The sequence below is a fragment of the Falco punctatus genome (genome assembly GCF_963210335.1).
Source record: "Falco punctatus genome assembly, chromosome: Z".
NCBI classification, from domain to species: domain Eukaryota; kingdom Metazoa; phylum Chordata; class Aves; order Falconiformes; family Falconidae; genus Falco; species Falco punctatus.
The window spans coordinates 27,901,953-27,929,604 of record NC_137586.1 but is presented as its reverse complement, the minus strand read 5'-3'; the positions used below and the strand labels follow the sequence as shown (position 1 = coordinate 27,929,604).

At 42.7% G+C, this 27,652-nt stretch overlaps 1 protein-coding gene across 8 annotated transcripts in view; it reads left to right on the top strand.

Moving 5' to 3' along the window:
* The window catches only part of ARHGEF28 (Rho guanine nucleotide exchange factor 28), a 196,749-nt gene that overhangs the window by 124,882 nt on the left and 44,215 nt on the right, over positions 1 to 27,652 (top strand). For 7 of the 8 annotated variants that reach the window (XM_080372217.1, XM_080372219.1, XM_080372223.1 and 4 more), the window contains one exon: positions 388 to 27,652. This exon is cut by the window's right edge and continues 44,215 nt beyond it. In XM_080372217.1, the coding sequence (XP_080228343.1) occupies positions 388 to 548 (161 nt within the window). In that variant the 3' untranslated portion in view covers positions 549 to 27,652. The remainder of the gene's footprint in view (positions 1 to 387) is intronic. The other variant, XM_080372224.1, reaches the window with a different exon arrangement.

The window sequence follows — 27,652 nt, the reverse complement described above, 5'->3', positions numbered from 1 at the left end:
ACTGTATTAATTTTAAAATTGTATTATTACTAGTAAAGGTACTATTTATGTGCTGTATGTTTTCCCCAGCCCAACTCTTGACAGCATTTATGCCTTTCCATTATTGTATGTCTGGTCAGTGAAGTATGGGTATAAATTCTTTTATTATAAAAACATTGACAGTGGTCATCCCCTGGATAACAGTGGACAGACTTACCCAAATTTACTGAAATCTCTTCAAGGTACCTCTCACCAGGCTGTAATGTGTAATACAGGAGTGTTTTCCTTTCAAGATGGATCCAGCAAACTAGAAAATGGTGCTAATGAAAAAGTCAAAATTTGCTCTTCATGATGGTACGGGCGTGGCAGAAGATGCATTGTCATATATCCTTCTCTTGTGTGTTACAGATCTGAACGCGTCACAGACCCAGGGTCCCCAAGCAAGCACTCCAAACCAGGGATCCATCCAGCCACCACGGGTAGACGCATTGCTGCTGAACCAAGAGCCTGAGAGCTTGCAGGATGCAGAAAGTGGAGGCAGAGTGGAGGAGAAGATTGTTTACCTCTGATGGCTCATTTTCTAATCTCAGTAGCACTTTGGAAATATAATGGTGTTTGCTTTTTTAAATGTCTATAGTTGCTCTCCATATGACCAAATGGCTTTAAGGGTAGCATTTAATATTCAGTGCAAGCTTTTCCCCATAATAAATACAAAAATTAAGTTATTTTGCAGCCTTTGTTTTATAATCTTTTAATTTATGACATGATTTCAAATGCTGTGCAAGAAGCAATGGGTAGCAGAGGAGACATAACATTTTTGAATTGTAAAGATGCCATTGAGAGTTGTGAAAGCTAGTTTTGATTTTCTCCTGGGTCCTCTTTTTAAAAGGGCAACGTAAGAGAGGTGGGCCTGCTATTTGAGATTTCAGAGTATGGATCAGTAAGCTTGTGGTAGTTGTGATATAAGAAGACAGCAATGTAAGAACGATGGCTATAGTCTTTGTTGAAATGTGCTATGTACCCTTAACTATCGGGTCATTTTCTTTATCCGTGGGCTCAGGGGCTGCTCAGAAGATGATGTTTTTTATGTTCTCAATATACTGCATAATTGTAGGTGTTTGTTCATGTCCCAAAGCTTATCATCATTTTGGTACTACTGCCAGAGGGCAAAGATGCTGTAAATCAGTTTTTGTATTATAACTGTACCTCATTTCTGTAAGTGCCCTTACACATTAAAATTTACCAGATGAAACTGTCTCACTGGTCAAAAGAAAAGAAAGGGGATACCTTACACATTAAAATTTACCAGATGAAACTGTCTCACTGGTCAAAAGAAAAGAAAGGGGATAAATTGTAGGCTTTTAGTTAACTAAACCTTTTTGAAACTCCGCTGCTTTCCCATGTAGGAGTCAGCTGTCTTCCTGCTTTCAGGCTCATCAGACCACCTGTGTGTTAGGCAGTAAGAAAGCAGGACCTATTTTATGCCTTTTTACCTTTCAGAAATACTTGTACACTTCTGTTGAATTGAATAAATGTTCAGTGCATTTCTGCAAAACTGTGACTTTGATTCATTGTTAGGTCCTCCAAAGAAGTTTGAAATCAGGAAGAAAAAAAATAAAATCTCCTTGCCTGGTTTGCACTCTGCCCTGCTGCAGATACACCTGCCTTGGTCCAGCACAGCCAAAGCTGTGCTCCAGGGACCTCAGCTGGCAAAACCAAGGATGTGCCTATTTGAGCAGGTGCAGTGAGCCTTCTGGACTGGCCAGGTGTTGCTTAGCATGGCTGATGGTGGATCATCAGCAGCACAGCAGGGATGCAGCTGCACAGCTCCTGGATCAGAGCTCCCTCAAATCTGCCCAGCTCACGGGGCAGAGGAGTGAAGGGGTGCCCCTGCCTGTTTGTCTGGATAAGCCCCAGGCGTCATGTGGTTTTCATTTTACCCTAAGCCTTGTGTTGTGTGAAATCTTTTGCAGGGGGCAGAGTTCTAGATAGTAGATGTTCGTCAGCAAAGGTTTCTTAATGTGGAGGATTCTCTTCCAGGGATTTCCAGGTGTGCCACTGGGAGTATTCAAAAGCAGAGCTTTCTGAGTTGCATCTTACAGGGCTGCCAAGAGTAGCTGTTCAGTTGGTATCTTGGGCTAACAACTGAGCAACTGACCTCATTGAGCAGGATGTGATTCCCAGCTGGTATTAATTGGTATGGCAATGTCAGGGAAAGACTGGGCCTGCAGATGTATTTTACAGATTCTATTTCCAATGTTCAAGACTCCTGCTCACTTGACAGCACTTCTTTAATATGTCTCCTTATAACGGAAAAAACTTCTTAAGAATTTCTGTCAATGTTTTACCCTCTTTACTTTTCACAGTTAGGCTAAAAGTAAAATGGGAATCCCACCTCTTTTATAGGTCCTGCAGTAAGGACAGTCCACAGCTTCTTGATTTTACCAGTTAGCAATGAATTCAGGGTTGCCATGTGGACAGCTTTTTGGCAAATTTCTGAATAGCCAGACCTGTTTCTTGGGGTGCAGTATGCCCCAGTATTTGTGCATGGCCCAGGAACCAGCAGGAAATTGGGAAAAACTGAGTAGTTTTCTCCACAATTGCTCTTTCTGCATTTCATTATGACTTCGCTGAAACATCTGGTACTGGTTACTGTCAAATCCAAGCTGCTGGATGGATAGTTGCTGTCCCAGCCTGGTGTGGGAATTCTCCTGTAAGTGCTTTGCCACTGGGAGAGGAAGAGAGGATACTGCTTCTCTCGTCAGTTTTAATTGAGGGGCTGGGAGTTGAAAAGCGGCTGGCTGGGACTTCAGCTGTTCTGCAAATTCCTGGAGTCCCCTAACATCAGGCAGCATTTTATTTTGCTCACCTGTGTTTACAGTAAAATTTCTGGCACTCGAGGAAGGCAAAGGCAAGAAACAGGTGGCCTCTAGATTTAGGTGTTTTAATTGTAGAAAATGTTTAAACTATAGGCCAGTATGGCCTCGGCAGGTGCTCTTTATAACAAGATGTATTATGCACCCCTAAACTCTGTCCATTATTTAGGCGTTTCTTAATACTTAGCAGAATTTAAATGCAGCCTCAATGAGACTCTGCCATTTTAGCAGGCTGCATTTTCAGTCATTGTCAGGCATATATTAATGATTCATCTTCTTTTTTAATTAGAAAAATATATTCAGAAGTTCTCCCCTTCACCTTTATTACATTATTTTGAAGTGGACTTATTTGCAAGGCCATTATTTTTAACTCATCCCATATATTGTGTTTTCTTTTTGCCGCACTTCTCAAGGCATCTTGCCTCTGAAAGCTCAAAATCTAACTCAGTCATTAATTTCAGTGTTTAAATTAAAAGAGCAGTTGCTGTACCACAAATCACCACTCCACCGGGCTGGGCTTTCTCTTTGTTTTTTCTTTTTTAAACTTTCTTCCACCATTTAACAAAGGGGGGTTTTCACTACTGTAGTATCTATACTTGTCCAGCATTTTCTCCTCAGTGTTGTGTGCTAGTGAAGCTGTCGTATCAAGCGACTTTGAGAGATTTTTAAGGGAAACTCGCAAAACAGTTTTTTTCCCCAAATTGATAAAAGTGGTAACATGGAATTCAGGAAGGGCTCAAGTTTACAATAGGCTGGATCAAGAACCTTGGATTTACGCAGTCATTTACAGAATGAGGCCAGAGTAGAGAAAATGCCTCACTTGGCTGCTGTTATTAAGGTAAACAGCACACTTGGCTGCAGTTTGAAGAGATTTTTCACAAAGCTCGTCCATGTAATTTTCAAATGACTAAATTAAATACAGATTAGGCTCTCAGCAAAACTCCCCAAAGGTTGTTTACTAAAGTGATTAAAAAGATATCTGTTAATGTTTACCACGTATAGAACATGAATCATTTTACCTAGAGTGCCCTGTGGGCTGCGTTAATTTATGCACCACCCATTTAGGTTAAAAAAGCCAGTAAGATTTTTCACTGCATCTTAATCAAGTAGGTGCAAATCCTGTAGGAATGTGCCATAATGCCAGTTAAATCATGTTCATGGTGTTGTTCATTCAGAGAAAACAAAGAGGCTGTGCTGTGGTACGTGGTGTGTACAATTTGCTTTGACTAAATTTTAAAAGCAAAGGAGAGTTGCAGATGAGGCAGTTTTCCTTATGCGTTTGATGACAAATGGGGAAATGGCGTGACTCTCAGATACCTTCTAATGAATATTCTGTTTGGAAAAGAATCGCAACCCCAAATCCTTCCCATCCAAAGCCTTCACCGTGCCTAATTTGTATTACAGAGGTAGAAACAGCATAGATTGTGGGGCATTATCATACTGTAACAGGTTGGATGTCTGCTCTTTCTTGCAGAGTTGCAGTCACTTTGTGACTTTTTTTGCCAAGGTAAATGGATGTATCTGTTGTGTTCTCATCCCTAGTAAAGATCTGTATGTAGACCCATTGCAAATGTAGCTGTGAATATTTTTGGTAATCTTGGTCATAACAACAGCTACATGTTAACCTCCATAAAGGTGTTCCTGTCTCACTTGCTGCCAGGTTCTGAGATGACTGTGAGGATTGCCTGAACTGAATGGCTTGAATTTTGTGTAAAGACTCACTTTAGCAGGCTGACGTGAAACGAGAGTGTTTCGTTTCTTCAGTATAAAGGAAAAACCTCAAAGGATAACCTTGCTGGCATTAGTGTAAATTGTTCTCAGTAATACAGCCCTTCGGCCTGCAAAAGTGCATCAGACGGTAGGCTGCTAGGCCTCTGGTATCAGGAGATTACCAAAGACTAAGAGGATTTGTGGAGAAACTTACAAGTGTTTTGTGCGCCATGGTGGGGAAATGGCCCAGCTATGTTACCTGGGAATGTCAGTGTTTTTCACTGACATGCAGAGCAGTGCTGGCAGCAGCTCTATCCAGGTTGGTAGTTGGCTCCCAGATTTGCAGAGCTATGTTTCCTATCCTAGGGATCAGCTGTGCAGAAGTTTCTTCCTCTATTCCTCGCTTGCTCAGGCTCAGTTAAGGGTGTTACACGGTGGGGCTCTGCCACAGGGAGGTCTGCAGCACCTGCTGAATTCTGAGGTTGGGTCTTGAAATATCCTGAATGGAGACCAGGAAGAGAAAAAAGAAACATGAAAAAGGCATGCTGGATATAGAGAAGGCAGGAAGAGTGTCCCCTGGCGTGGGATGTTTTCTAGGCTTCTTCATGAAACAAGCCTTTTTACTTGGAGAAACCCTCCCTGTAATCATCACATTTCTTATTGTTTGTTAGACTGATAATCTAAAAACTGCTTAGATGCCATATTTTTTAAATCCAGTGCCAGATGGAGCGAGGATCAGATATTTATGAAAGTGACAGTGAAGCATGCAAGAAGAAACAAAGAATTTCTCCGATGGAGGCTGCTTAAGAGGCCCAAGGGAACTTTCTTACCAGTTTTCTGTAAAAGTGCCAAACCTTGCCTACATGAGCCGTGCAGAGGTGTGAACCTTTTGCTGACCTAGGTTACCACTGCTAACAACAAAGCCCTGCACGGATGAACAATCCCCTGAAGATGTCTTGTTAAGACCAGCATGAGCCCCCTGCTCTCCTGTGCAGGTGAACAAACAGGACACCTGGATTCCCTGTGTTCAGCTGACTGAGGGTGCTCAGGTCAAGCTGTAGACCTACTCATGCTCATCTCAAGTGGAGCAAGAAACATGGGAAATTGATGTCACTCCCGGTTAAAGTAAGTAACACCTCACTTGAAATTCAGGTTTTCCTCTTTCCCTACATGCACAATGTTGTGCTTGCATTGCTGAATGAATGCTGCAACAAACCATAGTAGGTCAGTTACAAACTCACCAAAGCAAGTCCAGTCCAGGTTCAAAGGCAGTCAAGAGAACAAAACCAGCTTTAATAGCACTGGCTGAGCATCTCCTGGTTTCAGGCAGTGGCGGGTAACTGTTCCCATCCTCTGGTGCCTCTTTCCAGCTTTTGATGCTGTTGATTGTGTGCTACTGATGTCCCGTATGTGTAAGGAGCAAGGTTTCAGAATGATGTATTCACATTGTCTGTGAAAAGGAAAGCATCAGAAGGACTGAAATTGCCTCCCTTCTTGCTGTTTGGATGTTGCTTTCCTTTGCAGAGCCCCACATAACCAGCTGTGGTCTGATTTTATATCTGTGTGCAGCCACCGGGTGAACTGACAAGGCAGCACAGACTTCATAAAATTATCTCCAAGTGCCTGATACTTGAGTAATATCAAAACAGCTTGTATCTCAGTGAAGTCTGGACAGTGTCAATGGTGCAGGTAAAGGAAGAACTTTGAAGATCCAAAGCTAAGATGTGACCTTCTTTGAAGTATGCATCAAATCAGTCATTTACTTTGAGATCTGGCAGTGCTTCTAGATGCCCTATGGACAGAAGAATAGCTGTATCTGTGAGTAAGATTCCCTTACTTCTTCCAGATGGTTTGATGACTCTATCCCACCGTGGAAATGATGTCCTGGCCTCAACTAACCTTCATTTGATATCCAAACTACAGCCATGAAAAATGTCTGGCCAGTAAGTCGTGAGACTGCAGGAAATCCTGTTGCTGCCATTGAATGCTATGGAACACATCTTACACACACACCAGACTACCTTCCAGGTGCTGCCCAGGCTTCCAGGTACATTCCTCTGGATGGCCCTTAACAGGCGTGGTGGGTGTGGAGGGAAGAGTTCCGTGGGGCTGGTGCATGGCTGTCAGCTGGCGGTGCGGGCAGCTTGGCAATCCAGGAAATGTAGCAGTGGGAGGACCAAGCCCTTTGGTGCCACTGGAGCTGATGCCACAGGTGGCGCTGGGAACTGGCTGCATGTTCAACCTTTGCGTCACAGCAGGGTGGTGGGGTCCCAGGGGAGCCTGTGCATCAGTCAGGTCGCTTCCCCCCGTCAGGCTGCCAACCCTCCAGTACCTGTCTTGAGGCTGAATGTGTGCAGGTTGTGAAAGGTGGCTTACAGCCCTGGGAAACCTCTCTTGGTGTCATGTAAAACGAATGCTGAGCTCTGAAGGGTATTTCACAATACGAAGTAACTATTGGCAAAAGGCAGGGCACATCAGCGTTTTACTGGAAGTCTCAGTGTGCCCTATGGACAGAATTAGAAACAGTTCCATTTCTAATTCTGACTCCAGCTGTTCTCATTTGATTTACAGCATAATTCTTCAAAGAGATCAGGATAGCAGCTTTCAAGGAGAATATATCAGCATTGCATGAGACCACCAAACAGGGGAAGCAGTTTAATTTATTTGTAAGGGGTTAATCACTTCTGCTTGTCCTGCATGCAGGACCGCGTTGGAGTCTTACGAACTAAAAGCCCTGTGAGATGGCTGGGACTCCAACATCCCCAAATGTTCTGAGCATGACTAGCAGAGCATGGTTTACAGACACCAAACTCAAAATAGTCTTCCTTCTGGGAAACTGAGAGCTCAGAACATGTGGGCAACTGAAATCCCCCAGAATGCAGTCCTTTCGTCTATAATTTCAATTAAATGTAACTCAATTAGTGCTTGCCACTTAATTTCCCAATTGTCTTCTGATAAGCAGAAACATTTCCCTAAATGTTGCTCAGATGCTTCCAGCATATTATTTCTGCAACTTCTGTCAGCGATTCTGGGGTAATTACAGAGATGGGGCTGAATATAACAGAGATCTGAAGGCTGTCATATATTTGGAAAATGCAGACCTGAATCCAGGCTTGAAAGACTGAGACAAAATGCTTCATGTCACCATGGTATTTTTCAAACTCAGATTATGAACTGTCGCGCAAAGAGATATAGACTCAAAAAGAAGTGATTGGGGAAGTAAACAACAAAAGAAGTAGTGGAAACCACTTCTTCTGCATAGTGTTCAGGGAGTTACTGATGGAAAAAATCCGTATAGGCATTCTGTGAAATTACTTTATTATAATAATAATTTGTTATTATTCGATTGTGGGTTTTGTTAACTGGGGTTTAGTATATAATTAAATTACTGGGTAGCTCTAGTGCTGAAAGTAAAGCTGAATATGATGGACTGGGTTTAACATGGTGCAAGAACTCACAGCTAGCTAGCACGAAAGTTATCTCCATCCATGGAAAAGCTTTTCATGGACTGAGGATCCACAGCTGGCAGAGGAGTGTAAGATGGCACTGTACGGTCTTGCCAGAGCTGCTAAACTCTTCTGGAGGTGCCAGGTCTTGTCTCCATGTCCATTGCCATGCTGTGATCCCCCTGCCCACCACCCCCAGCACAAAACCAGGATGTTCTGGGCCCTTGCTTGCAGCCTAGGGCTTGTCTCCCGAAGGGCAGAGATGTGAGCATGTGGGGAGCTGGCCCACAAGCCTGGCCCATGGTGGTGAGGATGGTTTCCCCATGCTGCCAGTGTCCCCTTCATGCTAAATTAGGGATTTCTGCTGTATTGTGGAGCAGCTGTGTGCTACACAGATCACACAAGCAGCTTCTCATGTATTTGGTGCTTTCTGTTATGTTGTGATTTCAGCTACTGTTAAAAGACATTTGACAAGGATATGAAGTAGTGCCTTCTGAAACGCAACATCTCTGTGAAAATTCAAAATTAATTTAAATTTTTACAAAGCAACAAGGGTCAGGTGTGGTTATAATAACTAACAACATGTGTGTTGTTTAATCTTCAAAGCAAATTTTACTTTTAGAGGTCCATAATCTACTCAGTAAATACTGTTCTTCTTACTTCAAAAGGAAGCGATAATTAGATTATCCCCGGACTCAGATTAACATTTAATTTGTACATACCTTCAGAGCAACGTTGCATACAATAGCAAAATAATTCTTTTCAACTCTGTGTGTATGCTGTCAGTGTTTAAAGTTGTAATTTAATACCCAGAGGAAAGATACGGCAGTGTATGAGATGTGAACGCTCAGAGGTTTTCCAAGCCACCGTGCCCGCCATCCACTTGTCACTGGTGCACAGCCATGACCTGAAGCTGCCTGTTCCTGTCTCCTCCCCACCCGCTGTTATATCCAAATCCCTTCTCGAGTCTTTTGTCACAGTTTTTTTGGGGTTCTCCACACAGGGATAATTTGTGGGTTTTCAGAATGGTAACTGGTGGGTGTGATCCCGGCCCTACGCAGCACCCTGCTCCAGCCCCATGAAGGGAGCCTGGCCCGGGGACCCAGGGGTCCTCTGCTGGCCCTTTCCCACAGCCGTCCCTGGGGAAGGGACCTGCTGAGCATGTGCAGGATGGAAAACGGTAGGGACAGCTCAGGCTTCCCAGTTTGAGGCTGGCCTAAGAGGTTTTCTCGAAATAGCCTCCCAGTGCCATGCTGGCTATGGGAGAGGCTCAGCTGCTCCTGGCCTTTGGCCATCGGGACTGCCTTTGCTGGAGGGGCAGGGGCTGAGATGAGCTTTTAATTCCTGAGAAGCAGGAGGTCCTGTGCTGGGCTGGCAGGGCAGCCTGACACCATTGTGGTGTAGACATCCAGGCTGGTGCCTCATTAAGTGTAGCTAGAGAGGGTGCTGCCAAAACCCAGGAATGGGGGTCCCTCGCCCACCCAACAACCAAAATAAGCTGCTCTTCCATTAGCTGTAACAGCTGCTGTTATTCCATGGTACTTAGGGTTTAAATAATGAGGATCACACCTTGCCAAAACATGTGCTTGGAGCCTAAGCTGACGAGATAAAAAGACTGGAGAGAGAGGGAATACAGCAAAGAAATACCTTTTTGCTATTGGTATTTTCATAATCGTCTTTATGATAGAAGTTGCAGGCACAGCACTGCAAAATATTCCTATTAATTTTCTGAAGCCCGAGAGTTTCTTTTAAACACAAAAAAGAGGCAATGAGTTTCTTTCTAGGCTTTGAAAAAGAACATGTCTGCTTTAATGTGACTTAGCTTGAACACCATTATACATTTTAATGAGTTAGCACATGAGGAGGGGTCAAGTAGAGAAAGGACTCATTCTGTTCCTGTCAACACTGACACTACATTGCTAATACAGAAGTAATTCTGCGGCCATAATTTGAATAAAATATGTAGTGTAAGATGCCCTATTGAATATTCCAAGTCAGGAATCTGTTGAGCATGGTTGCCATGGGGACTGCATGAAGGTTGGATTAATTAAGTCCTGAGCAGATGCTGTGGAGTATGTAGTGTCATTTGTGCTTTCTGCTTGTAATTAACGTGCATGTGTGGGGTGGGAAACAAGGGAGGAGAAAGATACCAACCTTAATTTGTGTGTGACAGCTTTTCAGGTAAAAATAATTATTGGTATATGAAAAGTGATGCCTCTACACATGCTAAAAATTCAGATGAAAAAAGGAAAGAAAAATGAGACTATCAAACAGCATCTAGCTGTGTCGTTGTGTTTCACATTGAAATGCCAGAGTCAAAGACACAAGCTTCCCTCCTTGTTCCTATAAAATTCAGGAATTCAGATGAGCTGGTTCACCTGTGAAATAGATTGAGATTGAAGAGTAGCATTTAATGTTAGCCTAGAAAGCTCAAACATATCATAGCTTTTGGGGGCATTTGTATGCATACATAAATTTATGCATGTGAAGGGAGAGGGGAGGGGATAGCTTATACACATGCACATGCATGTTTAGGTCTCCTTACTGTTTTACTGAAGTCTGTTGGGTATTGCTGAGCTCAAAGGAAGCACTGAAACATCATTTCAACCCCCTTTTACTTTCCCTGTGCTCGATGAGCATTTACTCTATTGCTATAGCAGGGCTTGAGATATTTAAGATGGCATTAAATTCTTTCCTCTTTGCTGAACAGTAAAGGAGTAGCACCCAGTTCTCTCCTGGTGCTTCAACATGTGCCCTGAGCTTCACAGGGAATGTTTTTGGGGCATAAGGGAGCACACATGGGAGCAGCACCCTCTGAAGAGGGAGGTGGATGTGGTGGTGGGCATCTGCTCTTCCACTGCCACTTCTTCTCCCTCCACCTTTGCATGAGGAGGTGGACAGTCCCAAATTTTCAAAAGCAGGAGGGAGGAAAAAAGTGATAAGCTGTCCCACGGAAAAAACATTACCTGGACTTGGTCTTTTGAGCCTTTAGAAAGGGAATGCAGTACTCCAGAGCAGCCATTCTTGATTTGTGAATGATTGGTTGCACTGGGACTCAGCTGCCTGAAAAAGAAATGCAAAAAATGCTCACAGTTTTCTGGGAGTATTTCATTGGAAAGGAAACAGCTTCTCAGAACTGCACACATTTTCTACAGTGGAAGAAACATCTTCACGGTGTTCCCAAGTGAAATTTTGCAAAAGCCCAACAGCTCCATGTTTTAAGAGGACAAGTGTCCAGCATTTCTTGATTAGAAAATGTCTTCCTACCACTCCTAGCAGTAAGACAAAACTAGGCATTTTTGTCTAAAGAGGTAAAGGGCAAGAGCCAGGGTATTAACTTGCTGAGAGCTCTTAAATAAAATATTTCTGTGGCACAATTCTCATCCTGGATCCTATTTTTAAATTTCTTTGACAGAATTTCATACTGTCTGTTGCTCATATGACGATCAGGTATTTGAAATGCTTATTTTTTTAAATAGAATTTTTTGTAGTGTAGAACTCTGAACTGTCTGTGACTGAGTGAAAAGTGATGGATTTTTTTTCCACATTGTCAGGACTGTCTAATGAATGCTGAAGCATGTCTCTTCCAGGTGCTCAATCCTCTCTTTCTCTCTCCAATTTGCCTGTTAAATCTGCTGCATTTTCCGCTCATTTCTTAATATTCAAGGATTATCTGAGATGCTCTTTTGGGAAATGTGGCTTCCTTAGGTTTATGGAAATAATTAGAAAAGATTACAGCCTGCTTTTTGAATAAGTCTAGATTTATTTCTGTTTTTCGTGTTGCTAATGAGAGGTGCAATTGCTTGTTCTTTGATTTAGAAAACCTTTTCGCAGAGAGAAAATGACAATCTAGTACACAAAGTGAAAAAATAAATCTCGAGAAAAAGTTGAAAAATCAACAGAAATGGCTGAATGGTTTTGTTCAAATGAATATTCTTAAATTAAACATAGATAACCTTTAAATAGAAAGGATTGAAATAGACTGGAGGTATTGATTAAGCTACCATGTCACTAGGAGAAGTCAGAAATTAAATGAACCATCTAGCAGGAGTGTCCCCACATTCGTGATCAAACTCAAGTGAATTCAGTTCAAGTAAATTTACCCTTGTCTCTGCCCCAGTCCTGAACCTTTAAGCAAATGAAACCTGTACTAATGTAGACGTGTCTCTTTGGACACGTAGAACAGTTTCAACCAGAGCATACTTTCCTAATACACTACTCCAGACTTCCCTTATATAAATATAAATTTCTGAACACCTATATTTAGTTACCAGCTACTTGATTTCAATGGCAGTTTAGATGTTTTCTCAGTTTTAGGTAGATGCCCAAGTATCATTTTGCCCCTGGCCTTTGCTCCTTGGCTTTGAGGTTTTATTGGCTGATCCTAAAGTTATTTCCTATCTTTCTCTGTCAAGAACTATTTTTCCCTTTCATTAGTAAGACACAGTGAAATGTTGCTATGTTTTTATAATATTTACATGAAAGCCCTCCTACAATTCCTTATTAGATCATCTTCACATACCATTCTCCCTTCCTGGCCTTTAATTTAATCTTTATTTTCCCTGAGGTCCTTAATTGCCTCTCTTCCTTAATGAAATGGTAACTGAATGATAGCTCTTGAAATGATCTTTTGTATCTGAAGGTTCTCGGAATATGCCTACACCAGCCAACACCGTGAAGAGCCTTCAGCTAGGTATTAATTGACTAGCTGGGACACTAGACAAAATGTAGCTGTGACAACATCAGCCCCCACAAGTGCTAAACTTCCTTGGCAAGGACAATGAGCTGAAGTGAGTGCCATACAGCTGTGTCCAAAGTGTTAGTAGTATCCAAACTAACTTGTTGAAATAGAGCTTGAACGTTGTTAAGGCATTTTACATCTTCCACGTCAAAAAAGCCCAGGGCTTTCTCAGGAGTAGTTTGATGGTAAAACTGTCGAATAGGGCATGAATAGGCATTCATGTTCTGTATTTATACCTTAATTTCTTTCCCCAGCACTTACTACTGAATTTATGACTTAACTTCTTTAGCAAGGCTTTTGATATGGCTTCTATCACTCCTGAAATGAAATTGGGCAGGGTATTTGCCAATAAAGATAAATTCAAAGTTTTGCATCTGTGCTGGAGCAGTGCTAGACAGCAGAGGCTGGAATTTGGGTGATCCAGACTCAAAGGATCTGGAGACTTAGAAAAAGAGTGGTGGGCTCCAGTGGACCGGTTGAGTCAGCAGCTTGCGGTGGGGAAGGCAGAGCTGCAAAAGCATAGCCAGCCAGTCAAGGGAAGCAATTATTTCACTCCATTGGGTACCATGAGGTTGTTTCAAGGATACGGTCCAGCTCGGGGACTCAGTACAGGACAATTACTGGAAACTTGAGTTTGGGTGTCCAGAGGGAGAAGGAGTACAGGCAATACAAGGAGAGTCTAAGGCAACTGCTATGGCTTAATCTGTGGAAGAGAGAGCTGAGCTGGGACCTCACTGCTTCCTTCACCTGCCTAATGGGAGATTTAGTGGAGATATAGCCAGACTTTTTTCAGAGTTGCCCAGTGAAAGAACAGGAGGCAGCAGATATGAATAGCAGCAAGGGGAATTCCTACTGCATTTAAAGGTAAAACTCATCATCATGGCAGGTGACACATGCTAGGACAGGTTGTGCAGAGAGGCTGTGGCATGTCCATCCTTGGATATTTTCAAAATTTATCTAGCCAAGACCCTGAACAACCTGACTTAACCTGGAGTTAGCCCTGCTTTGAGAAGGAGGCTGGCTAGATAAGCTACTTCTAGAGATCCCCTTCAACTCAAATTACTCTCTGATTTTGTGATAATTACTGTTAAATCTGTCCTGTTCTATCCCATCTACCAGCATATACAAACTTTATTGTCTGCATTGCTCCACTACAGCCTTGGTGTTTCATTTGGGTTTTACCACCTCCTTCATTCTGATTCTGACTTAGAAGGCTTGTAACAGATAATTACTGCTGTGGACAGACAAGTTTCTACTAATTTCAAATTTCACACTCTGCAATTACTTGGAATTATTTTTTATCAATACAATTCTAAATTCTACATTTCTATCAACACAGTTCTCTCTGTAGGGGACAGTATGTAATTGTGTTACCTTAAGTACAACACCAAAATGGAGTTTTGTTTCTCTGGATTATTTGTTTTGTTTCATCTTCAGTTTAGCTGATCTTCTGCAGATGGTAGGTTCAGGATCTTAAAATATTCTTCTTGGGCTGAAGAGCACAAGCCTTGGCTTCACATGCTGTCTAGAAGTAAAACCTAAGGCAACCAAGGATCTGAAACATGATGAACGTCAGACCACATTGTTTCAGCTGTTTATCAAAGCTACAGAGTAAAATCTTAGCTAACATAGAATTTGCCACTGAAACCTTGTGATATTAACAGGTACTTTTGCACACAACCTATGATAGGTGCTCAAAGAAATATGTGTCTTTTTAATAATTTTAATCCTACTAATTGTTTTTAAAACACAGAAGACTGAATTTCAAGTTAACTTGCACTGATGCATAGTTTGAGGTTATGTGGGGTTTTCTTTAAGCTTTTTAAGAAACCATTTGAAATAAAGGGGAAGACTTGCATTGGCTTTAATGGGCTCAGGACAAATGCCCTTGTGAGCGTTTGGGAAAGGTGCCAGCCAGACATGCAGGTGTTCCTTTATTTAGCAGGGACAGAAGGGCTAACGGTGCAAAAGCCATTGCCAGACCACACAGCATGTCATCCATGGGGGTGACAGAGGGTAGGGGTGTTTGGTCCTTCTTCTGCTGACCACTCTGGGGCTGCTTTGGGACTGCTGCCCACAGCCATGGCTCAGGGGAAAGTGAGCATCTGCCTCCCAAGAGTGACATGGAGATCTGCAGCTCCCATCGGGATCTGGCAGAAGGGGATGGAACCATATCATTTAATGACCAGCTGGGCAGCGTGCAAGGCATTCCTTTCTCAAGGAGGATAAAATGTTTGGCCACTGCTGCTAGGGCTGGTCAGAAAGCCTGAGAGCTGGATCCAGCACCACACAGCGAAAGGAATGCCAGTTCCTGCATGCTGAGTGTTAAGACAGTTTCTGGGGAGAAATTTTTCAGACTGCTCCTGCCACAGTGTGCACCTTCTAGACTGGGAGTTAGCACATGGGCATTGAGGAGTGTTGCTAAGGGTCAGAACATGCCAGCAAAGACTCCAGCATTTGAGTGCTGCAGTGTTCTTAGCTGATGGTTTAACGTTAGGCTGTAGGAATGGATGCAGCTGGTAAGTAAATAATGGCAGAGAGGAGATAATAACTTTTCTGACAGACTGAGAACAATCAGTAAAATTTCTTGGAAAATCAAATCACCTCTGATACACCTTACTATGAAGAGCAGGATGTCAGTGTTGCAGTGATCTGAGATGACGTATTATTTGATATTTTCAATATGTTGTTTCTCATTAATCATGGAAGTTGTTTTTTTTTTCCAGCCTTGCTAAGGAAAGAGTAAAGGCTAAGGGGGACATGTCTGGCATCTGTCACATCTGAGGATGATGTACCCATTTCTTCAGTTTCTTAAATGCCACTGTTTCTTTCAATATTCTAGTATAAGGATCTGAGTGACTTTCCCTGTCAACAGCCAGGAAAAATGATTTAGAAAACAAAACCAAATTACAAACATTAAAGATTCATGGGAATCTGGCTAATGTAGCTGCACACGTCTGCCCCAACAAACCCAAGTGGTCTAAAGATATGAGAAAGGGAGAAAGGTACAAAACTGGTTTAGTGACGGGCTGGCATTCAACTGTCTGTGTGCTAGGTGGGGAATGAAAGACCTCATGGTTTCAGTCTTTCTGTGGCTGCCCAAGGGCAGGAATGAAGGTGTCTGCCTCATTTCCGACTCATCCTGGCCATTCCTCATGTGTCCCTTCTCCCACCACCAGCGCTTGCTACCTGTGGGAAACAGGGGGTATGATCAGTACTCCTCAGCTTTCAGGGTTACCTCAGTGTCTTGCTGCAGAGCCAAACTGGGTGCAATCATAGAAGTAAGGGAAGTTCATTTCCATTTTATGAATGGGAGTTGAAGAAGCACTGATTTACCAAACCAAACACGGACAAACTTTTCAGCAGACCCATGACCGATGTCAGAGGTCTGATCATGTTCATCCTATGGCAGTGCAGCCAGCACTTCCCAAGCACAGATCCACTGGGAGGCCATGAGTGCTGCATGCTAGAGAAGCAAGGGCCTGGGAAAGCTGTAATGGACTCCTGAGGCCAGCAGAAGGCTAACAGCTAGGTGCTGTTCTGTATGGATTTCCCAAGACTCTCCTCTCTGCCTGATCACAGCCTAGCTCCTTGGCTGCCAGACTGCAGCAGTTTTTAAGGAAGCACAGAGATAAGGTACGCTCTGGGAAACAATGAAATCAAAGTCCAGACTGAGGAAGTGCAGCTGTGTCCTCTCACAAAAACAGGTGCGTTTTACTTGTATAGAGGGAATACATGCAAACAACAACAAAAAAATAATCAGAAGAAAAATGGTCTTGCAGCCAGCATCAAGCCTCCTGTACTTCCAGCAGCTGCAATGGTTTTAACCTGCTATTTGCAGCAGAGAACTGACACTTCTGGCTCTTAAGTGTTCACCACTCTACTAATTCAGATCAGTATTGCACTGGGTCAGCTGGACCTGCTGGCAGAGAGAGGGCATGAAAATTCAGATGCATTGCTCTATCTATCAATGTCTGAACACATCTGTATTTGCTTGTCTGACCATATTTCACTGAACAGCTGTGGGACGAATCTTGATTATGCTGGTATAAGTCCGTGACTATATCCTTGACCTCAATGAGTTCATGCCCATCTACATCTCTTGAGTTGAGAGTGAGGTTTTTGTCCCACTAATCTGACACTTCTCCTGGCACCATTTGTGGAATACATGAAATAGTAGAGTAGTATTTCTGCCATGTTGCTTTCCCTCCATAGGATATTGCCTGGGGAATTTATCTCAGACTGTGGAAAAAAAATTAACAGTAATTGTTTCTGTTTCAGCAGTTCTTAGTTTTGTTGCCTTTGAACTGTGTCTGGAAACAAATACCTTTCTTCTTTATTTTCCTCCTGGGACTGTCAGTAGATCTGCTTTCAGGTGGTTTAATGAGAAACAAGCCTCTGTCGACAATGTTTAAGGAACATGATTAATTGCTTGAGCTGAGGGCTGCAGCATGCCTCCATGTAGTACCTAGAAAAGCAGAAGTCAGGGGCAGGGCTGTGCCCTTTCAGCTGTGGGGCTGTTCCTGGGTGCACAAGCAACACAGACATCCCCCCCTACGCCACCCCAAGGTCTAAACTGTAACATTGCCAACAGGCGACTACTGCCCTGCTCGGGTCCCATTCCCACAAACTACTTTTGCAGAATTGCTGCCTGGATGTTTCGTTGCCTTGCAGACTTGGAGCTGTGACTGCATACTGAGTGTTCAGGGGAGGGTGCACCAGATGCTTTGCAGCAGCCTCTCCTCAAGGAAGTGAAAAGCAGCTTACAAATCCTGTCTGCACAGAGAGGAGACAGAGGCTTTGGCTCTTCCAGCTCAGCTGAAAGGCAGGAAGGGAGGCTCACATCAAGGGCTGTAGGTCTGCACGGGTTCAGGGATGAGCTGAGTAAGCTTGCAGTCCTTGATCACAAGGATGTGAGGCTGTGTTTCTGCTCAGGGCTGAGAACCTCTGGCTGTGGGATCATTTCTGTCTGATGAGGCAGGGCTTGGCATGGCCCTACAAACAAGTAACACAGCAGCAAAGAAGCCCAGCACCAGTTTGCCCTGCTCACCAGGATAACTTAAGAAACTAAAAAGTCCTGGAAAATGCTAACTCTAATTTGATGATCATAGGGCCTTCAGGGCATCTCTTCTCTTGCTTTGTTGATGTGTGACTTTCTTGATATCCTTGAGGTGGAGCAGATCCTGTGAGAACCTTAGGAAGGGTCCTTGATGATTCAGAGGCCTCTTTCCTCCAGGAATCAACTCTCCTCAGTCCATAACAAAGATTTGCCTCACACCAGTAGCTGAGTTCAAAGTGCTGGCATGTACTGGCAGGGCTTGAATATTTTCTGACCCACCTCCTTGCAGCATGCCTGCCTGTCCCTGCACCTTGGCATCTTCTTTCCAAATAGGCGAGTGCTCTTTAAACCTATTTATCAGCTTTCCCCCTCTTGTGTCAGCATGACAGAATGGCACAGTGTTTGTATTCGATTGCTGGCCTAGAAAATGAATGGCTGGTTAGGATGCTGCTGGGTTAAAACCGTGGCTTCAGATTGCCAGTAAAAATATTGTCACTCACTTCCACGGGGACCGAGTCTTTGCCACTGCCTGAAAGGGAGAGATAAAGCTTTGAGCTGCGTCCGACTGGCTCCCGGTTTTGTAAACCAGCTTCCAGCCCCTCAAGCCAGGCCAGCTTTGTTCCAGCCTGAGGAAGTAAGTGTCCCTTTCTGTGCTACTCTGGGAGCCGGGACTGAATCAGAACAGTGTTTCTCAAGCAAGAAGAACTCCCAGATGAGGTGGATAGATTGAGAAAATGGTAATCCTGCCTGGAAAAATTGGAGAGACATGTTTAGGGCAAATACCTCTGTTTAGTGCTCTGCACATGGTTAAATCATTGTAAGGGACTAGGACACGAGTCTTTATTTTTACCATAACTCTGTTTAACAGTTTTCTCTGGGGCCAGCCTGAAGTAATTTAATTATTGTCACCACACATATTCTGCTTCAGGAAAAAAAAATGAAAGCAGTAAGTCTGCAAAGATTTGCTGTTATTCACATTCCATTACTGGATGGACATCATAATACAGTTCTCAAAATGAAACTTCTTGGCCAGCTTGAATTGAGGAAATGTGCTGACAAAGGGGCTACTGAAAGGGCAACATTTTCTCTCCTGCCAGTACTAGCACTCAGTGCCGTGGAAAAGGATGGACTGTTATGAGGGAAATGCAAAGACTGAGAGCTGGCATGAAGTAAGCAGGGGGAAAAAACCGCAAGCATTGGGTTGGAGGGAAAGGTGTGGCCAACAGATTGTGTCTCTCAGTTGTGCTGGATTAATTTACCCTAGTGTCTTATTGCATGGTATTTAAAAATTGGAAGTTACATTGCAATTGCTGCTGAAGCAGGCAGTAAGTTGTTCAGAGCCAGCTATAGTTTGCTTCATTCATGGGGCATTCATTAAGACTTAGTCCTGCAGTAGTATACCTGAATCATTCACCTGGTTGTATCACACAGTTATTTACGCTTCTGGGAAGAGTGAGCTCTGCCTGTAGAACGTCACATCAGATCAGTCAGGTTTTACATTAATTCTCTTCTTTTTATGGCACAAGAACTGCAGAGAGCTCAGAAATCAAATACCTGAATAGATACATTATTATGTATTAATTATATTCCCTGAAAATGCTATAGCATGCTTACAAAGCTTTGATTACTCATCCCACCTGGAGCTGAGAAACTGCTGATCCCCACAGAAAAATGGGAAAACTTTGAAGTCTACCAACGTTGGCATGTCATAGAATGAATGAACCTGAAAGAGAAGTGTAAGCCCTTCTGGTGTACTAGAAAGCTGGCAAATTCCTACAGATTTTCACTCCTGGATGACATCTCTCTGACAGCTTGCACCTTGTCTAGCACTGCAAGGTAAATATAACCATGCCTCGCAGTGCTAGAATGGTACCCATCACCTCTGAGAGCATCTTCCTGTTTTCCCATTCTTAATCTGGGAATCAGCAAAGTGCAGAGCAGGTGATGTATGAACCTGCAAGAGTAGATCTGCAACCAGTGTGCATTGGAGTATCTCCTGAATTGTGGAGACAGAAGTTGTGCTGATTTATACCCTTTGAGATTCTAGCCCAAGACAGTGGTGTATTCCCTTCTGAGTTCAGTAGGAGCAGGCACTGGTGCTGGGATTGAGGCTTCCTTCCACTAGACAAAAAACATAGCCGGAACATGAAGTCCAAGGGAGAGAAGCATCAAAAGCTGCCTCAACAGCAGCGGTTAGATTTAAACACTGAACACACCTTTAATGTTCCTAAGAACCGGGTTTCAGATGTGTAAGTGCATTTTTTTGTCTGATGCCAAGAAAACAGATGTGAGAGTTATTTCCTAATAGCCACAGGCAGCGTCACATGACTAATCCAGCATCTCACAAAACTGGGAGCCTGCCTAGACGTGTGATGGAGCGGTGGGAGGAAATTGTCTGGGTATGTACATTCCTCGTGGTAAGGCAAATTTAGCTCAATGAAGCCCATGACTAACAAATACCAAGCACTCAAGATCTCAAATTATAAAGTCACAACAGCTTGAAACTTGTTGATAAGCTTTGATGAAGCTTGTGACGTTTGGATGAAAAGAGAACATTATCGAGCTCAGGAAAAAATTCTCATAGTGGCCAATGATGGCCTTAGATGTTTGGTTTTGGGATTAATCGATAGAAAAATCCCTCTTAGAGGGTAAGTAGTTCTTCCATTCTGACCAGTCTAAGTAGTAATGCTAAAAATAAGTAACCAGCCTTTCTCTGCAGGTTGTTCTCTGTTTTGTAATTGCCCTGAAACTGTGAGAGAATCTGATGGTACTGCCTGCTGGCATGGAGCTGTAGGAGGAGATCACACTCACAACAAACTACCTTAACAGACCATTAAAATAATTTTTTTCATTTTAAGAAAATACCTTAACACTAATGATGGAACTAGAACGTCCTCCTCTGATTCCCTTGTAATTTGTCACCCTCTAATTACCCAGTGAGGTACATCCTTCAGGGGATGCTCATGCTGCCTTGTCAACCTTCTGCGGTACCCTGCTCAGCTCTGCTGTTGGCTGCCTTCTTGCTTCTCCCTGCCTTTTAGCTCTGAGTAGTCCTAGCCAGGAACATAAATTTAATCCTGTCAGTTCTGCAATGTTTCCTGAGCTACCACTGTGCTGCAGAACCACCTCCTTCAGTCCAAGTTAAAATTTTGGCTAGACCTCTTTAAAACTCCTTTTTTCCCTGGTGTCCTGCAAAGACATCCCATCTACTCGGTTGCCAGTGGGCCACAACACATGTATGTGATCTTGACCAAAAATGTCTTCCTGTTTCTCCGTACCCACCACCTATTCCAATGCCTCTTACCTCCTGTTTTTATATTTGTCTTGCCGGATGTTTGGGATCAGGCTTGTCTGTGCTGTCTGTGCCCACCAAATGGCTCTTGTTTCAGGGTTGCATCTTACAAAGGCTACAATAACGCAGAGTAATAACCATAGAATTATAATAATCAAATAACCATAGAGTAATAATAACAATATGGTTGAAGTGTGTTTATCTTATTTGTATGTCAAACTCACACTGACTAAGTTTGTTAATCTATGTTTATGTAAAAGAGAAGGTACTTTTCACTGAAACTCATTCCTGAAAATCCTACTCTATACAGAATGTTATATTATGCTCACAGGCATATAGGCAGAAATATTTCACCTTAATGCAAGAGTGAAGTTAAATGCTTTCCCTTTGCCTTTTTTCATTGTGCAATAAAAATGAGATATATTTTCACAAATCAAATCTGGCAGATGTTTTAGAGATGATTTTGGTCTTGTTAAAAAGAAAAAAATCCCATGCAAATAGCTGATGAAAACATTGCAGTGGTTTCAGTATTTTTCCCTGATAACAGACTCCAGATTCTGGTTCCTGTAATAACATCTTTTGGTCAGCTAGCTGTTGAACTGCCTGTGATGTACACCTATACTATCTTTTTTTTAAAAAAAATTATTTACCTTTTAGTTGTATCAGTTAAGCTATGTGATTCCCACTCGAGAGGCAAATGAAAAAGGCAGGCTAAGAAATCCCATCCATTTCTGGAGCTTATGGCATTTTTAGGCAAAAATGCAGTTAATATCCCAGGATTGGTGCAGCAGTTTGGGGAGCCCTTTTGTACAGCCAGTGGATCATGACAGGTACAATGAGATTTTTGCCCTGGGAGCTGCTGTACTTGTCACTGCCTAAGCAACCTGTACAGACAGACAAGCTAGGCCAGGTCTGCACCTGAGCCAGAGGTGATGGCATGAACTCTGTCATCATCTACAGGCAATGAGGGGCTGAGGGATGGTGTTTTGCCAGAGCTGGGAGGAGGTGGCCCTTCCTGTTGTCTGAAGGACTAGAGAAAACGAAAAATTATTAAACTCAAGACAAATAGAGGCAAACTAAAAAATATCACTGGGAGGTGATGAGCATTAAGGACATTTGGACAGATGTCATCACAGCTGCATCATTCTTTACAAAGCTGAGTCATTACCAGTCTCATTTATAAAAGGGGCTACTTCAGGAGCATGCACAGCTTTACCCCTTTAAATAAGCAACCCGGCATTTGAAAGGAATTGTTGTTGCTCCTGTTCTTACCCTGCCCTGCCGCTGTGTACCCAACAATAGATTAACGTACACAAGTCAAATGGTCACTTGTGAAGAAACGGACTGTGCTGCTGTTCAACAGTTGTCGTCAGTTAGTGGTAGCTTGAAAGAGAGGGGAGATTGAAAAACAAAGCTCAAAGAGAGAGGTGAATGCAACATTAACATCCTTCATGACTCCATTTCCTGGTCTTCCTCCTGGGGCCATCTCCTCAGAGCTGCCACATCAGTGTGGATTCTCTGCAAAGGACCATAAGGTGGTATTCCGTGTCCTTCCCAGCTTGTAGCCCTCCATGCCCTTCTATGAGCCCTGATGAACAAGGTAACTTTTCCACAAAATAGCCAAACAAGTTGGTTATTTCTTAAGTCCCTTTTAAAATATGTTCATGGGTGATAGAACAATATTTGTTGTAAACCTGATGGTCTAAAGGCATCAGCAGGGCTTAGGAGAGATGAAACAGTGAGGCTGCCTTTAGGAGACTTTCAAGTAAGTAATAATTTTGATTAAACACAGAGATCACATCCCACTGGGTTTTACCAGTGATTCTGTTTTAATCCTGAAAAAAAAAAAAATCCATAGAGAAGCCTGTAAGTGTAACCAGCAGTGTTTGTTGTAGCTTGGTGCAGAAGCATGTCATTCTTTTTAAAGGAGCTGCTTTTATTTTGGATCAAAACTTGGATGTTTCTTTTAAAAGCACTGCAGTGCCCTTGTTTAGGTAACACAATTTTCGCAAGAAGAGTGTTTAATCCTTTTTGCTCTCACACATTTTTCAAATCTTCCCTCATCAAATTACCACAGCTCTAGGGGTCCTGAAGAAATGAGAGTAATCACTCATTGTAATTAAATGTTTCATATTTTATTAGACACTGCATGCAATATGCAGCATGAACATCTCACATGAAGCCTGCCATGCCTTTATATCTCTGTATCTCTCCCTCATCCACCTGATTGAATCAGTTGGGACAAAGATTTATTTCGTTCACAACTTTTGCGTTGCAGAGACGATGTGTTTTATTCTGTCAGGGAAGCTTTGTCATCTGAATTGGCATCTGCAAGAATGGCCTCACCAGTGTCTGAGCATGAGGGAAAGGAAGACAACATGAAATTGTACTGTATTGGCAATGGCCAGCTCTTCTTACCAAGGTGGAGATAATAAAAAAGGACTGAGGAGAGACCTACAGAAGTGCAGACTTTTGCAGTGCATCCTGGTACAGATGGCAGTTCTCAGTAGAAACTTTGAACAGCTCTAAAAGGGAGCTTTGTTTCCACATCCAGGGCTCAGTCAGCCAGGCTAAACAATTACAGTTGTACATGTAAGCCTCAGAAAGCTGTCAAGAAGTTAGTAGGAGTTTGGCATTAAATTGTATCACTGGGAGGATTTTGTGGTCTCAGCTTTCAAAAGCTGAGGTGTCATTACTGAATTTATGAGAGTACTTCGGACGGCAGTTTTCGCTGTTGAAACATAAATTATTGAGAAGCCTGAAAGAACTAGCTCAGAAATAAAGGGAGTAAGTGCCCACAAACAGCAACTCATAAAAAAAGAAGGGAGAGTGAAGCCTGAAAGAACTAGCTCAGAAATAAAGGGAATAAGTGCCTACAAACAGCAACTCATAAAGAAAGAAGGGAGAGGGATGCTAGCTATAAATGCCTCATCTCCTGTGTTGGTTCTGAAGGATCTGCTCAGGGGCTGCTGGGAAGTGATGCTGTTGCTCCAGAGGAAATGAGGCTTTTCCCCTTATTCACTTATCGTTTTGGATGTGTTCTTTGATTTCCAGATCTATTTTTCTTTATGTCCGGGGTAGAAAATAAAAAAGGAGAAACACTGTAAGAGCCATGTGAAATGTATTTATTCAAACCCCGATCTCCAGAGAGAGGAGAGAGAGAGGAAACCATGCAAACTGCCCTGTAAAAAAAAAGAATAAATTAATAACTTGCAACAGAGCAGGAAGTTCAACAATACAACAACAACAACAAAAAAAAAAAGGAGCCACAAGTATAAAATTCAGAATGAAAACAAAGAAACCACATGAAATACCTATTCCAGCACAGAAGAAGAAATAAAAAGGGAAAGAACAACTATAAAGAAGATATATTAAAAATGACCTTAAATATAATGTTGAATCTATACTACTGCACTAGGTTGCTTGGGACCTGTATTTTGAGATGTCAGCACGTTAAGCTCCGGATATTGCCTTGGAAACCTGAGCTAGCGTTATGTACTTGGACAGCCGTGTCCACCTCATTGTTCCTGACGTCCAGTGTGTGCTAGTGAGGGTGAAATTCTCCTGTTTGCACACTGATCAAGTTCTCAGTCCTTCTCTGCAGCAGAGGAGACAGTCATTTAATTACAGCAGGCTGCTTGAGTTGCACATTGCTAGTATTGTTAACAAGCTGGTTTCCCATGATACTAAGTAGCATAGTCCTTAGGATAAGGCTGACCTGGGAAGCAGGAAACCTGCTTTGGCCTGTTGTGTGACTATGGGCACATTGTGCCACCTTTTTAACAGGATGCATGCTATTATTGTGATACACATGAAACACGGAGACATATATGAATATTCCTGTGTATGTATGTAAATCTACATATGAATGCGTGAAGTATTATATTTATGGCCTTCTTGATGTTTAATGCAAGTTTTTTATATTAATGGGAAATGAAAATGTACAGTCCATTTTCATTTTTATTTTAATTTATTTAATTAATTTATTTAGCTCTCATGAGATGAGCAATACTCGGGAGACATCATACAGCTACAGGACATCCTTAGATATTGCAAATCTCAGCAGTCATCATGGAAGCCCTCCTGCAGTCTTGTTACACACTCCTGCTGGTGCTGGTACTGGGTGGAGGGGATGCCATGCTCCAGCAAGGTAGCAACCGGGGCTCATCTGTGGGATGGGCACATGTGTTCCAGCACAGCAAGGAACAAAGCTCAGTTACCTCCATTGCTGAATCCTTCATAGATTTTTCACCCAGAGTGAGTGGCTGAAAAGATCTTTCCTGGGTAAGAAATCTCATGTCCAATCTCAGTTCCATAATCAGGCAGGGGAAAAAATAATCAGTCATTTCACAGCTGAGGTGCGCACGTGCTGTTGTTATTGTTGGCAAATCCACCACAGACAGAGAGTGGGGGTGGTGTTGGGAAAGTTGCTGGCTCAGCAAAAAATTGCTGACAAAGCAGTGACAAAATGCTAATTTTAATAATTCATCCATTTTTGCAGCATTTGAAAAGTACATTGTGGGCAGATGTCTCACCAGTGTGCAAGGATTTTAATAAAGTCTAAAGCTTTGCAGCTTTCCCTCTGGTTTGCTGAGCAGACTGAGACCCAGTCTAGCACATTTCTTTCTCTGGGACAAGCACCTAAACCCAGGATATTGTATTGGAAACCTGAGCTGCCTTATACAGCAACCCTGTATAATGATGCCCAGAAGAGTAAAAGGGTAGCAATGGTGAGGCTGTACCAATAATACAATGAATGCATGAGTATCTTTTTTCCTCTGTGTTTGTATCACAACACACACACACAGAAGTAACCATGCTAAAGCACATTATTAAGGTTGCTATATCAATTAACCAAAATGTAGGAAATGCCAGAATGAAGACTGCCTGTACGTTTTTACCTCTGTTGCTCTTATACTTTATGCAGCGTGCACAGTTTGAAGAAGATCACACATTAATTTTCCCATATATCTATGCCTCATTGAGCGCACTGTGCAGATGAGTCCCCTTAGTAAGCAATTATTCAGTGTTTTATTCCATCCTTGCTATTTAATATCAGGTTTTATGCTTTATTTGTTACTCACCCCTGTAAATCCTGCTGTGAGGATGAAGGTATTAGCTACTTTATAGGCTTTTCTGTAGTACGTACTATTATGAAGCTTGAATGTTTCACAAACAATAATGAATATATCCTCCCACTAGCTCTGTAGGATGATGGTGAAAGTTAGCTCCTTCTTAGAGCTGGCAATTTAAAGCACAGAATGATTAGGGTCAGAAGGATTCCCTAGATCTAGAAATTTAGGCACTTATTTTTGAGTATATGGGATACTAGACTATTTATAGCTTCTTTTTGTGTTGTTATTGAAAGAACATTTGTTTCACTCTTGAGGTAGGTGTATCTTGCACACCGGTTGCTGTTGAAAAAAGCAGATTGTGACTACGTACCTGAAGTTTGTACTATGCTGTTTTTGCTGCCCAGATGACAATAGTGTGTTCCTTACAGTCCAGTGCTTTTGGGTTAGTTTTTTTTTAATCCTCTATAAATTTGGAGGTTTTTTATCCCCTATAGGTAAATATGAAGTTGTTTTGTAATTAGTATAGGATGAACGCTAAGCACTTCCAGCTTAGGGCTTAGACCCCGAGCCACTCATCCCACCTCCACTTTGGAGTCAGGGCTTTTTCCCCATACTGAACCTCCAGTCTCCCCCTTTGAGCTCCTCAGGCTGGCTCTGTCTTTGCTTAGTCTACCAACATTATTGCTGCCTACAAACAGAACCAAGAAAAAATATCCAATCAAGAAAACCACTGTTAAAAGACAGAACTGGCATGAGAACAAATAGTTACAGACTTCCCACAAAGATATTTAGGGTGTAATTTAAAGGAAGATGCTTAAACTTCAAAGAAATATGCAGTGGCCTTCCACCCAGAGAACGGGCAAATAAAGGTACTTTTAAGATGCAGGTGAGTGAGGTTCCAGATCAGCAAGCATATATGTGGTGCCTCTAAGAGCTGGGGTCCCTTTTTGTCATTCATCCCTTGCTCCTGCTTCAGCCAAAGCAGGTTCCTTGGTCTCATCAGGTCCTCTCCATCCCAAGCAGGGTGAAGGGAGGTGCTGGGGTGTGTGTAGCACATGCAGAGAAGGGTGGAAATTGGCTTTTTTGGCTTGTATCTAGTGTTCAGGGCTCTGAGTCCCTGATCATGGCAGGCTGAAGGGAGAGCTTTGTTCCCCCATTAGACTTGGTCACTCAGCTGCTGAAAGTGGACAGACAGAGTCCTCAAGAGCTCTGTAGGTGTGAACACTCCCTGATGTGTGCAGGGCAAGTGTTGCTTAAACAGTCTTCAGAATTCTGGCTGATAAAATCAAGGTCCCCAGTCAATAGGGGCGATTTTTTAAACTTACAAGCTGGACAAATTTCAGAATGATTTCACAGTATGGCAGAAGGCAGACGCGTAGGGCAAAAGCAATCTTACTCAGCTTGTCAAATCTTTCCCAAAGGTGACAGGACACCTTGAGATGCTCAGAGAAAAAGCTTGAAGAATACTTTTTTA